Source organism: Rhagoletis zephyria, unplaced genomic scaffold (genome assembly GCF_001687245.7).
Source record: "Rhagoletis zephyria isolate East Lansing unplaced genomic scaffold, Rhagoletis_zephyria_1.1 Rzeph_scaffold_04616, whole genome shotgun sequence".
NCBI lineage: Eukaryota > Metazoa > Arthropoda > Insecta > Diptera > Tephritidae > Rhagoletis > Rhagoletis zephyria.
In genome coordinates, this window is record NW_016161699.1 from 1 (window position 1) to 12,142 (window position 12,142).

At 31.9% G+C, this 12,142-nt stretch overlaps 1 protein-coding gene across 4 annotated transcripts; it reads right to left on the reverse strand.

The window, feature by feature from the left end:
- Positions 1-4,670: 4,670 nt before the first annotated feature.
- On the reverse strand, positions 4,671-9,059 carry LOC108370971 (cytoplasmic dynein 1 intermediate chain-like). 4 transcript variants are annotated; one of them, XM_017626433.1, is made up of 7 exons: positions 8,948-9,059; positions 8,363-8,581; positions 8,149-8,295; positions 7,941-8,068; positions 7,174-7,236; positions 6,772-6,792; positions 4,671-5,518 (listed from the first exon to the last, which is right to left on the reverse strand). In XM_017626433.1, the coding sequence occupies exons 2-7, from the start codon at positions 8,515-8,517 to the stop codon at positions 5,463-5,465; spliced, it is 570 nt and encodes a 189-aa protein (XP_017481922.1). In that variant the 5' UTR covers positions 8,518-8,581; positions 8,948-9,059; the 3' UTR covers positions 4,671-5,462. The 4 variants fall into 4 exon arrangements, with proteins under 4 accessions (XP_017481922.1, XP_017481924.1, XP_017481921.1 ...); XM_017626435.1 differs by having other exon boundaries at positions 7,174-7,206; positions 8,363-8,584; XM_017626432.1 differs by having other exon boundaries at positions 8,363-8,584.
- Between the last annotated feature and the right edge of the window lie 3,083 nt (positions 9,060-12,142).

Sequence of the window (12,142 nt, forward strand, 5' to 3'; positions counted from 1 at the left end):
CTGTAAAAGTGTGTGTTTGAGGATTCATAAAAGAATTAATTATTTATTTATAACATTTATTTAGTTAAAATACATTATTCATTTCACTTATCATATTCACGTTTCTCCACCCAATTTATATTTCAAATAACTGTATTATATGTATATCCTAAAATTATTTCGGTATGCCATTAAGAAATATAGTATGTATGTATACATTTGCATTTGCATTTGCATGTAAATAATGCGACGGTGCTCATCCTGTTTCTGGGTTGGTGGAAAGTGGAAGAAAAACCAAAGTAAGCGTTTGAAGGGAAAATGCTGTGTTTAAACATTTTGCTTTAAAAAATAGATGTGAGGTGAAGCACAAAACTATGTATATATATAAAGAATGAAGGTATTAAGTATATCTGTTAAAAGCATGAAGGCGTTTTTGTGTATTCACAGCACCCGATGAAGGAAAAATGAGAAAAGAATTAGATATGGCTTGGCCTTTTAAAAAGCAATCGCTGTCTTGAAATTGCTAGTTAGTCAGTGATTCGTAGATTTCACGTAGAATCGGACTACAATGGATTTAGGAAACTTCTCCTAACATGAATGTTTGTTGACTAATCTATATATATAATACGCGAAGGGATTTTTTGTCCAGGTCATCAGAACTGCACCGTTCGTTTGATTTTCAAAAGTGAGGTGATTAAAGAAGATGGGCTGTAAATATGCAACATGGTTTTGCTTTTTCGAAAAGAGTTACCACCATTTCAAAAATTAAATTCAAATTAAATATGATTAAAAAAAATATGGCTATCAATGGAAATGGTTTTGAAAAGGTTTTATTTTTTTAGTACATGTACGAGGGTTGCCACCTGCTAAAAAAATCAAATTCAATTGCTATTAGGGAAATCAGATAAGTGAAATATTCATCACAGTATATTTAGGTGTGTCCGACGGTTTAAGGTTTTAATTTGGATATATTTTAAAGAGCGTTACAATGAAGTATTAAAATCTATCAAAGGATAGAGTAGCAAGAAACCTTTTGATTAAGGACAGAATATTTTTGAACTGTTTAAAGACGGTTGTCACCCGTTAAGAATGTTTCAATTCAATTTATTATAGTTAAGTAAATTATTAAAATATTGGGATCGAAATGGGTTTGCAAATGATTTATTACTGAACTATATTTAGGGGGTTGGCTTATGTTTGCAAAATCAAATCCAAGTTAAATTATTAATTAATTGAAGTATGTATCACAATGTCAGATGAAGGAGATATTTAAGAAGCTTATGCAGAAGGTATATCAAATAGATATTAAATATGTAAGTCAAACAAGAGAGTGTTCAGAAATCTTTAGCTTCTACTAGGGACGTACGATTAATCGATTAATTGATTCTTTAATTAATCATAATCCTGGTTAAACAAAAAAAAAACGTGATTAATGAGATTCTGATTTACCAGAACCTTAGTAATTACGGTTTACTCATAAAAAATTAATTTAAACCTGAGAAGCTTTGCTCATTTCTTTAGATTTTGCTTTCAAAGTAAATGAATTGTTTTTATAATATAAATAATACAACTTTTTCGTATTAACAAAAATAAAACGCCAAAACGAGCACCTTACTTTGTTGCTTATGAAAAAAAAACAAAATAAAATATAGCAGCAATTATTCAGGTTTCTGATTAATCAGCTTGTGACTAATCAGTTTTCTGATTAATAAAATTTAGTAGGTTTTGATTAATTAAGATGTAATTAATCGAGAAATTAATCACTCTGATTAATCAAAAATTATTATTATTTTATTAATTAATTAATCAGGTTTCCATTAAACAGCTTGTTCCTTTAATTGATTAATCGCACATCCTAAGTCTTGACACTAGGAATATTTTTGGGGATGTCTGAACAGGTTTAATTTTTTAAGTTAGATGAATTACTAAAATATGGATATCAATCGAATAAGGGCTGGTAAAGGCTTTATTTCTGATCCTTTATTTGGGAGGTTTGCCACGTGTTTGAAAAATCGAATTTTACTTAATTCTTTACTTAATTGAAATATGTATGTAATTTAAGATTTTAGTGTAAAACTACTTTATAAGTGGATTTCCAGCTGTTTGTAAAGTCGAATTTAGTTACTTTTTGCACAAGCTTTATGAAGTATTAATATATGAGCGTCAAATAGAGATTTATGAAAGCTTTAGTTTAAAAACATCTTTCATTAAGCTGGCCACCTTTTCGAAAAGTCATATCGATCTAACTAAGTATATATGTACATATATTATACGAGAATGCATTATTTGTGATAGTCATTAGATTTGCACCGTTATTTTCGAAAATTGGAACTTGTTTAAAAGTACAGGGTGATGATTTGAAATTTGATGAAATTAGAAGGGGTATACTGTGCGATAGCTCTCTTTACTGAGAATATAAATATGGCACTCGGATCGCTTATAACTCTGACTAACATTTGGAGCAGTTTTTATGTTATATTAGGCATTTTAATGCCATGCGGGTTCACGAGGGCTGTTAATTTATTTATTTCAAAGCATAGTTTATTCTTAGCTAAGTACCTCTAATCACCGAATAAATCAAGTATTAAAAAATAAACGATCAAGTATTACTCTGAGCAAAAACCTTGTCTGGTACAAGTGCATTTAAAGTTTGAGCGTGAAAATCTCAAAACTAAATCATTCTGATCAATCATCAAAGACGCATGCATACTAGCTTGTTGTGATGGGTTGACACCGATCTTCTTCGTCTCCTTCATTTGCAACTAAACTATTTAAATAACGCATATTGTCCTCACCAATCCAAAAAATCCCTAAAGCATATTCGATATGTTGTAGCAAAAGTAAATAGCTTCAACGTTACAAATTATATCTTTCGAGATGTTTTAAAGATTCTAATAAATCTAATACTTTTTAATTTAATTAGGAGTAATATAAAAAAAAAAACATTTCTAAACGGCTTAAATTTGGGAGTCTTACGTTAATAACGGCATCGTGTATGTATGTACAGTGACGAGCAAAACTGTAACATGGTGTGACACTTTTTATTTCAGCCACCACTATCTTTCCAAGTTCTAACGACTTTCATACTTTTGCTGTATATTCTTGTTGGTACATCCCTACTCCCTCTCTCATAATGATTTGAAGTCAATACAAGAACAATAAAAAAACCAGCAGACAAAAATGTAAATTAAGGCAGATGTTACAGTTTTGCACTCATATATTTTTAAGAGCTTTTTAACAATTTTCACGAAAAAAAAGAACTACTAACACAATGTTCAGTACTCTTTTGCCTGTTTCAGTTCCTGGATGTGATTTGGCATACCTTATTTGTATCTTTGTAAAAATTCTCGAGGTATATCCTTAGTTTGGTTTCACAGCTCATGTACTCGATTTTACGGACATTGATACTTATTAAGCTGTGCTTTTAGTTGATTTCACAAAATCTCGATGAGATTCATGTCCGCGGTTTGTGGAGGTCATTTCAAATTAACAAATTTTTGCTTTTGTAGCCAGTCTTTGCGAACATATGCAGTATGTTTTGGGTGATTTTTCAGCAGAAACTCTCATTTTTCGACTACATCTTGCAAATTTTGTTGAAATATGAACAGATACTGTTCCTTACGCATAATGCGTACTAACGGACCAACAAAATTTTTGAAATACAACCCCAAATAATTAAGATCCTACCACTGTGATTCACAGTTTGCAGTACATGATTCGCTTAGGCTTAATTTGGGTCTTTGATCCAATACCATGCCCGGCCATCTGATTGAAAGCGATTAACTTAGTCTTGTCAGATCAAATAACCTTCAATTGAAACTTAAAAATTTGTTTTTTATTGCATTCTGAACGGCCTAACATATCCCAATAGGCAACGGTTCGGTTTTCGTGCGATGCAGTGAAATGCTGCCACACTCGCACATGTATTATGATCACATTTGCTTATTTCTTCTTTATGATGCCTTTGCGCTCAATTTGGCAATTCTTCGCCTCGCTGTCTACTGATTTGCATTAAAGTTTAATACCTTAAGCGCTTCTGTAGTAGTGGCTGCATCGATACTTGCTTCTAAGTTCACAAGATATCGTACCGTAATATTTTTTAACAGACTTCCTTTGTCCTTGGGAACACTTTAGGCTATATTTTTTCTAAGTCTTAGCATTTTTAAGTAGCAAATTCCAAAATTTTTTGCCACTTTTCGTGCGGTTCCGCCTTTCCGTAGTAAATCTATTATTTACATTTATGGTTCCTGATTAACTATATTATTTACTGGTGATCACTTCTTCAATAAATTACAATATAGAAAAAAGTCATCTGACTTCCAACTAGGTAAAAGATAACTGTCAAATGCAAAACTGAGAGTGAGTGCAAAACTGTAACATCTGCCTTAATTTACATTTTTGTCTGCTGGTTTTTTTATTGTTGTTGTATTGACTTCAAATCATTATGAGAGAGGGAGTAGGGATATACCAACAAGAATATACAGCAAAAGTATGAAAGTCGTTAGAACTTGGAAATATAGCGGTGGTTGAAACAAAAAGTGTTAAACCATGTTACAGTTTTGCTCGTCACTGTATGTAAGTAGTATATACAAAAACAAATGGTGCAAAGCAAAGCGTGTAAATTTAGTTTATGTATGATTAATATAAACTAAAAACTGGTAAAGCTATCTTTTGCATAATCACTTTCTATAAAACGTTCATTTTCCTTTTCATCAACTCTCCATTCCTTCAAAGTAATTTCCTAAGCTCTCCTGCTTTACTCCCGTCATGTGTTTTATTTACCGTGTTTTTTTTTTGTTAATTCGTAAATACAAATGTTAATATGTAGATATGCGCTGCATGAATATTATTTATTAATAATAATGAGAGAATATGGCTGTGTTCAGAAATGCATCAAGCCGAACCATCAGTGTATTTTGTTTCGAAACTGAAATGATGGAAATGCCATATTTGCGCAATTAAATTTGAATTCGGCATTTAACCGTGGTTGCGTATATTGGACATTTTCATCAATTAAAGTTTAATAATAAAAGATACTGATGCTTTGGCTTGATGCATTTCTGAACACAGGGTTTATTTGTTGTAGGTAAATGACAGATACATACATATACAGAATGCAGCTTATGTGAAGGTAGAAAAGATGGTCTAGGATTGTTTTGGGTCAGGACATAAAGGTTACATACAGATCAAGGATTACACATTTTTACAAATATTTCTTAAAAGCAGTTAGCATAATAGTATATGGTAAGCCTTTCGTTTTTTTTTTGTTGCAATTCAGCCACCTTAAACTTTATACGAAATTTCGCGAAAACGGACAACTACAAATCCAAGGCATTATTTGTTTTATGTATATAAAACCGTATTTTGTTGGAATAGAGTTAAAAGGAAAGAATTATACTTTTTTACTTTTGTAGATAATTTTTTTACGTTCCTATTTTGCTTCATGTCGATTCCGCTACTGTCATAAAATATTGGAGCAGATGTTACCTACCTGTGAACTCATCCTCCCACTCTAAACCCGGATTTAGATTGTATTCGTCTTGAAAAATATACAGAATAAAGATGATTGAAGTAAATTTTTGATATTTTTCACTTGGTTTTTAAAGGATTTTATAGAAAATTTCATTAAGTCCAAATGCAATTTAAATAAATTATGATTTTTCCAAATTCATAGGAGACACAACCGATACAATTTTCTTTTTTAGTTGTGAAAAATATATATGCATGTTTGTTATATGATGGCTTAANTAAAGGATTTTATAGAAAATTTCATTAAGTCCAAATGCAAATTAAATAAATTATGATTTTGCCAAATTCATAGGAGACACAACCGATACAATTTTCTTTTTTTAGTTGTGAAAAATATATATGCATGTTTGTTATATGATGGCTTAAAGCATTCCAATAAATGCTTTGAAGTAAACAGAACGGTATAATTGTCCGCTAGTTAATAAAATGTCTTTTACTTATTTCGGGAGTATTTCTTTTTTGTTTGAATATTTAATTTAAAAATATGTATGGAGATTACGAAGCTAGCATGCATTTTTGAAAAATAAAATTTACTATATACACCTGTTATTAAATGCACACAAACATAATGAATAATCATCGCCCTTCCAGCAAATGTTAACATATTTGTTTGAAATGAAGATATTTGTATGATTGTAGGTCGAGGAAAAAAAATCTACAATAAGGAACTAAAAAGCTGAACTTGCCGTAATATTTATTATATGTGAAATTATCATTATGTTACACACATATACTTATGTATGATTTATTTTTGAAACTGAATGTATTATTATTGTTCCGATTACTAACTGAAATATATAAAAATTTCAATGTCTACTAGGCTACTTATTTAACTCATAAACAGCAAATATCTCGTCGATTTACCAAATCGAAATAATAAAATGGGTGGAGAATAAATTATAATGTGAATCGATTATACAGGCGAAACTTAAAAATAAGTATGTTTGTCTAAATTGGAGAAGACGACGCCGCAAGCGGCTTTTCCATTTGCACAAAGGAGTAAAAAAAAAGAAACGAAACCAAAATTATTCGGCTACAACATCTACGACTTAAGTACATAAGTAGATATTCACTTTAAAGGAAGAAAATCACTTTGTTACATGAAAGAAAGATTTATGCTATTTTAATTAGATATAGATTATCAGTATGTATATATGAAAGTACAAAAGAAAAAAATCTAAAATACTATACACTCGAAAAACACACAGATATTTATACATTCTTAAACATATATTTTTATTAAAAAAAAGAGGTATAACTCACCATAATAATCCGTGGCATGAGCTAAAATCAAAATCAAAAAAAGATAAAAAACAATATTAGCCACATAGTTTACGATAGTTATAAATGTATAATAGAAAAACTTAAATTATAAAATTATATAAGTATATAAAGCCGCTGAAAATTCGAAATATAAAATATAAATAGCTTCAAACATGATAACTTAAGAAAAGGAGTTGCGTGGGAGTTTTCAAACATAAAAAAAGTGAGAGGTAGCTGGCCATTGTTGCACGTGCACTCACTACGAAGTACATATGTATATAAATAGCCAATTAGTGCATGTGAGAAATAAAAAAAATTTAAAGCAATTTCGCAAATGATTTTGTATAAAATTCTAAAATGTTCTTTTAATTTTGGTGTTGCTGAAATAATAAATAGCAGTACCTTTGCGTGGTCTCCACCAATCCTCCATGTATCCTGATAGAGGTGAGGAGTGGCAAGAAAGAACTGTATTTGTTATTTTATTTCATTATGATTTTCTTGTTAAGATCGATTTTTTCATACAAGTAATTTGTGGGGAGAAGGGAAATCAATATTTACTGGACAATTAGCCGAACGTGAATGTGATTATGCGTGTATGTAAGTATGTGACACAGCATTGCTCGAAATTTTAAGCACATACAGTGTTTTTATATCTAATAATGTGTTTCATAGCAATATATATGCGTACAAAATACAATATAATGAATATTGAGTATGCAAAACATGCACGCATTCAAATTTTTATGCATTTATGTATGTATGTGTTTCAATATATTTTTTTGTAATGAAATTACATATTATATATATGTAGTATATTAGGTACCGCATTGGCAAATACTAGCATTTATGTTATGTAGTCGTATGAAGCTTGTCCAAAGCAAGTGTTTGGAAGGCTACAAAAGAGTTTATTTCCACTGAACAAAGGACATTTTTTTATTATGTACTCTGTATGTACATGCTACATTCATCATTTTTTAGATTTTTCTATAAAAACGCTAATACGCAAGTTCTTGGAAATAAAATCTTTCGATTTCTTACAATAATTGCCGCTTGTTATAGTTTTAAGAATTGCAGGCATTAATTTTTATCAGCATGATGATATCGAATACAATAAAAACATCAACTAATGGAATACAACCAATGCTAAGTAACATGTTTATAGTACCCACCATCACGTTCGTGTCCACCGCTGCTAGTCGTTTGTGTTTGCTTTGAGTAGACTAGCGTTTCTTTCGGTGGAATGTTGGTTGCCTGTACGTTATACACGCTCAAGTTTAAGGGCTGCTTTTTGGGACCACTTGTAGATAAATATTAAAAATTATGTAAAATTAGTTATTAAGGTTTATCCGGTATTTTAATACTTAATGAGAAACTAACCCAACGCCATTCATATTCGCTTGTAAGCTTGCATCTGGTGTTTGAGTATTGGAGTTGTCCGATGTCAGCGAGTTTACAGAAGACAAGGAAGATAATACCTCTGACACGGGCGCAACACCCAGCGAAGATAACATCTCATCCAAATCTCTAAAGGGGATATTAGTTGTATAAACATATTTCATACCAAAAATACTCTTGAACTAATTTCACTTACTTCCTCTGATCTTTGTCGATGCCAACGCCTCCACCTATACGTCCAGCAGCCTCCTCCATATCTTTCATTTCCTTTTCACGCCTACGCCGATCTTTTTCCTCGCGAAGCGCTGCCAACTTGGCTTTCTTACGTTCCAGCTCAGCTTTGCGATCCATGCTGAAGTTGGTTGTTTTGATGTTTTTGTATTAACTGCAACGGATTTTATTTACTCGTTTTGGCCTGCTGAGCAATGAAAAAGAAATAATTAAAATGCTTGCGAGGAATAGAGAAATGCAAACAAGGTTTCAGTGGTGATGATGTCATTATAAAGCAGTTAATGCCATTTAGACCATAACGCATTTCTATTAACTTTAGAAGAAAATTTACAAATTCAGACTAAATATGTATGTAGGTAGTAATCTGCGTACACAATGAATACGAACTAGAAATGTTAGTTTTAATTTTTTCTTCGGGCAAGGTTAGATAAATCACCGAGGTACGACGATTGGAAGAAAATCAATAAATTCAAACCCTTGCTACTACGCTTTTAATTCATTTATTAGCTATTTAAACTTGATTTACTTTTTTACGAATAGTGAAATATACCTTTGCGCAACACTTTTGTTGAATTTTTATTAAAAATACAATTCCTTAAGTACATAAATTATTTTTTACAAAACAGTTCGCAGGCTTTCTCCGTCTGAAAAATTACTCACAAATGTGGTACGATTGGGTAAAAAATATCGATATATCAAAATATATATCAAAATATCGATATCTTTCTAGAAAATTACCTGCGTTCAGACAAGGCAACTCGTGTTGCTTACTATCGGCGATTTCTCTTTTGCTGTTGCCCGTCGCATTCACACACAGCAACTCTTTTGTCAGCTGTGAACCGCCTGAGCACGAGAAACTCGCTACCCTTCCCCTTCTTCGTCGCTCTCTCTCCCACAAACTTCGAGTTGCCGTATCTGAACTAGAGATGGGCCGGGAAATTTTCTTTTTTTCTTGTTTAATTTTTATAAACAATTTTTATTGAATTTTTTTGCTTTTTTGATCTAATTTTCTTTTGATTTTTAGATTTTATTGCTTTAAAATGGAAACAATTTTTTTTTTATTTAATTAAATTGTTTGCTAAAAGACAAACAAGAACAATAACAGGCCAATTCTGGCATGGGACTTTCAATTCACCTCAGTCTTTCGAGAGACAAAAGTCTTTATATTTCGGCAACTATCTTGCAAGCTCTTTTCTGTATTTCGAATGAGTAATTGAAAGATGTGCTAATAGTGTTATTATATTTATCGTTTAGCAATAAGTTTTCTAAAAACTAAACGAAATGAAAAAAATATCTTTTTAAAACAGGAAAAACTAAAAATTTGAGAAGCAGAAAGTAAAAGAAAAAAGATGAATCAAAAAAATTTCCAAACGTTAAATAAAATAAAAAATATGAATTTTTTTCGGGAATAAAACTTAAAAAAATTTTATTAAAAAGAATTCCTTGCCGATGATTGAACTCGCATCTCCTGAATAGCACGAAAGTGCTCTGCTCACTGGGCCATTGCTACTATTACAGCAACGTTATCGATATTGAAATTTATTGAAAACAAACAAAAAATTTCAAAATCATTCATTAAAAAGTTAGGGTTTGTTTACTTAACTTTAATGTTCATTAAATGCCGTTAACGAATCATTAACATTATAAAAATTAAAATTACATTAAAATAATTAAATAAGTTACAGGAACACGTCACATTTGTTATCAAAATGACCCACGTTTTTTATAAAAAGTAAAATTACATTAATAAAATTAACTTAAATGTGAGTGACACAAAAGCACACGCTTCCGGAGATTTGCCTATATACCTGCAATAATTTTTTAAGAATCTTCCGCGAGATATTCGAAAACCCTGCATTTTTAGCCCAATATGGCTCCTATTAGGGATGTATATTACTTATATGGAAGGAAATGGCTCCACAAAATTTTTTTTTGGATAATTTCATTTGCAATAACATACATTAAAAATCTATTGGGTCGTATTCATAGTAAAAATTAAGTTCATACCTAAAGCTAGCTGCGGCTTTTGGACATAATTTTTAGTGGGTTATCTTATCCCAATAATAACTTAACTTCGGCTTTGAAAGCCCTATTTTTATTATATTTATGATAGAATACAAGATTGCGTCGATTGCAGCAGAATTCGTGAGAGTTATTTTGGCATGAAGTCACCGTAGAGTTGATAACTGAGAGCGGCAAATAAAACTGCCATCTAGTGATGTGCTGAATTGTCGGTACCCAATACTTAAAAAAGGTTTCGGTACCCAATACTTCCTTATCGGTACCCGACACTGATTCCTTACATTAAATCTTCGCCATTATATGCATTTCAAGTTTGGAAAAAACTTTCAATACAAATTTATATGATATCGGCTAAACCACGTGAACTTATCGCAACAGAGAAATATTATTTTATCAGTTTTGACCTTAGTCGATCCAAGGTTCAAGAAAAATACTTTGACGGATGAAGCAGCCTTTCAGGGGAGATTCTGTAACCAGTTAGCGACAAGTTTCGGATCGATATCGCACTTGTTGACGTAAAAATATTTCATACGTTTCATTTGCATCAGTATTAAAAGCTCTATTGGCTCCTACATTCGGATTTTGATAGGCGTTTTTTCCATATTTTTGGCCTATGTGCGCTTTTATTCGAAACCTAAATGTTTCGGTACCGAGTATCGAGAGTATTGGATACTTAAAAGTATTGACTCAGCACATCACTACTGCTGCCATCTCGATTGTGACGTCAGCAAAACAGCTGATTCTGTCAAATTCACTGAGAGCCTATTAGCGGTATTGCCATCGGCGCCACCTTCTGTATTCTCTCCACCGTGGATGTTAGCAAACATCAATTTTTCTCCACTTCTAGTGTGAAGTTGGCAGCGTTTCCGAAATTTCTAGCAGTCAAAAAATTACATCAAAAAAGGTATAGAGGTGTTCACCGAATTTAGCAAGTGGCCTGGCACTCTGGCAAAAGAGAAGATTAACGGTGGAACGGTTTTGCGATTGGTCGATGGGCGGTTTCGCAAAAACATCCACGATTTTGGCGGATTTAATCGCTTACAAAATTTAGAAAATGTGTTATTTCACACCCTAGTACATAATAATTAATATTTTAATAGAAAACAGCTCAATTTTTGCTTTTATATTAAAATCAGCCTTATCATGAGTTTCATTTTCCCTGAACCGGTTCACTTTTCACTTTTGGTTTCCATGGTTTTACTACGGGCGGATGACAAATTTTCGAGTGAATTTTTTTTCGGGCGAAACTCAGGATAAGGCAGTATATCATTAATGTTGCCGCCACGAAGTTATTGCGCAAATGTAGGTGTCAAAGTACCAAATTGCTGGCAATATTTATCAAGATTAAAGCTCTGATACTTATTGATTGCCAAGAGCAATATGCGGTTGGCAAAATTTTGCCGATAACATTATTAACATAAAAACTTTTGCCTGTGGAGACAGAAAGTTAAGGAGGGCTCAAATTTTTTTTTCAATATGAAGTGTTTTTCCACAGACTATCGATAGTTTCAGAAAAAAAATATTGCCCTCTATCGATAGTCCCGACCGCCGAATCGGTTAGGAACAAAAATGCAACACTGAATAAACGAATGTCAGCTCAAAAGAAATCTACTCAAAACAGCAGTTTTCTAATTGGAAGACAAAGGCTGATTCGACAATCAAAGCCAACTTCATGCTTATCAGAATTTTGTGGACATGACATGCGTGGACTGTGGAACGCCCA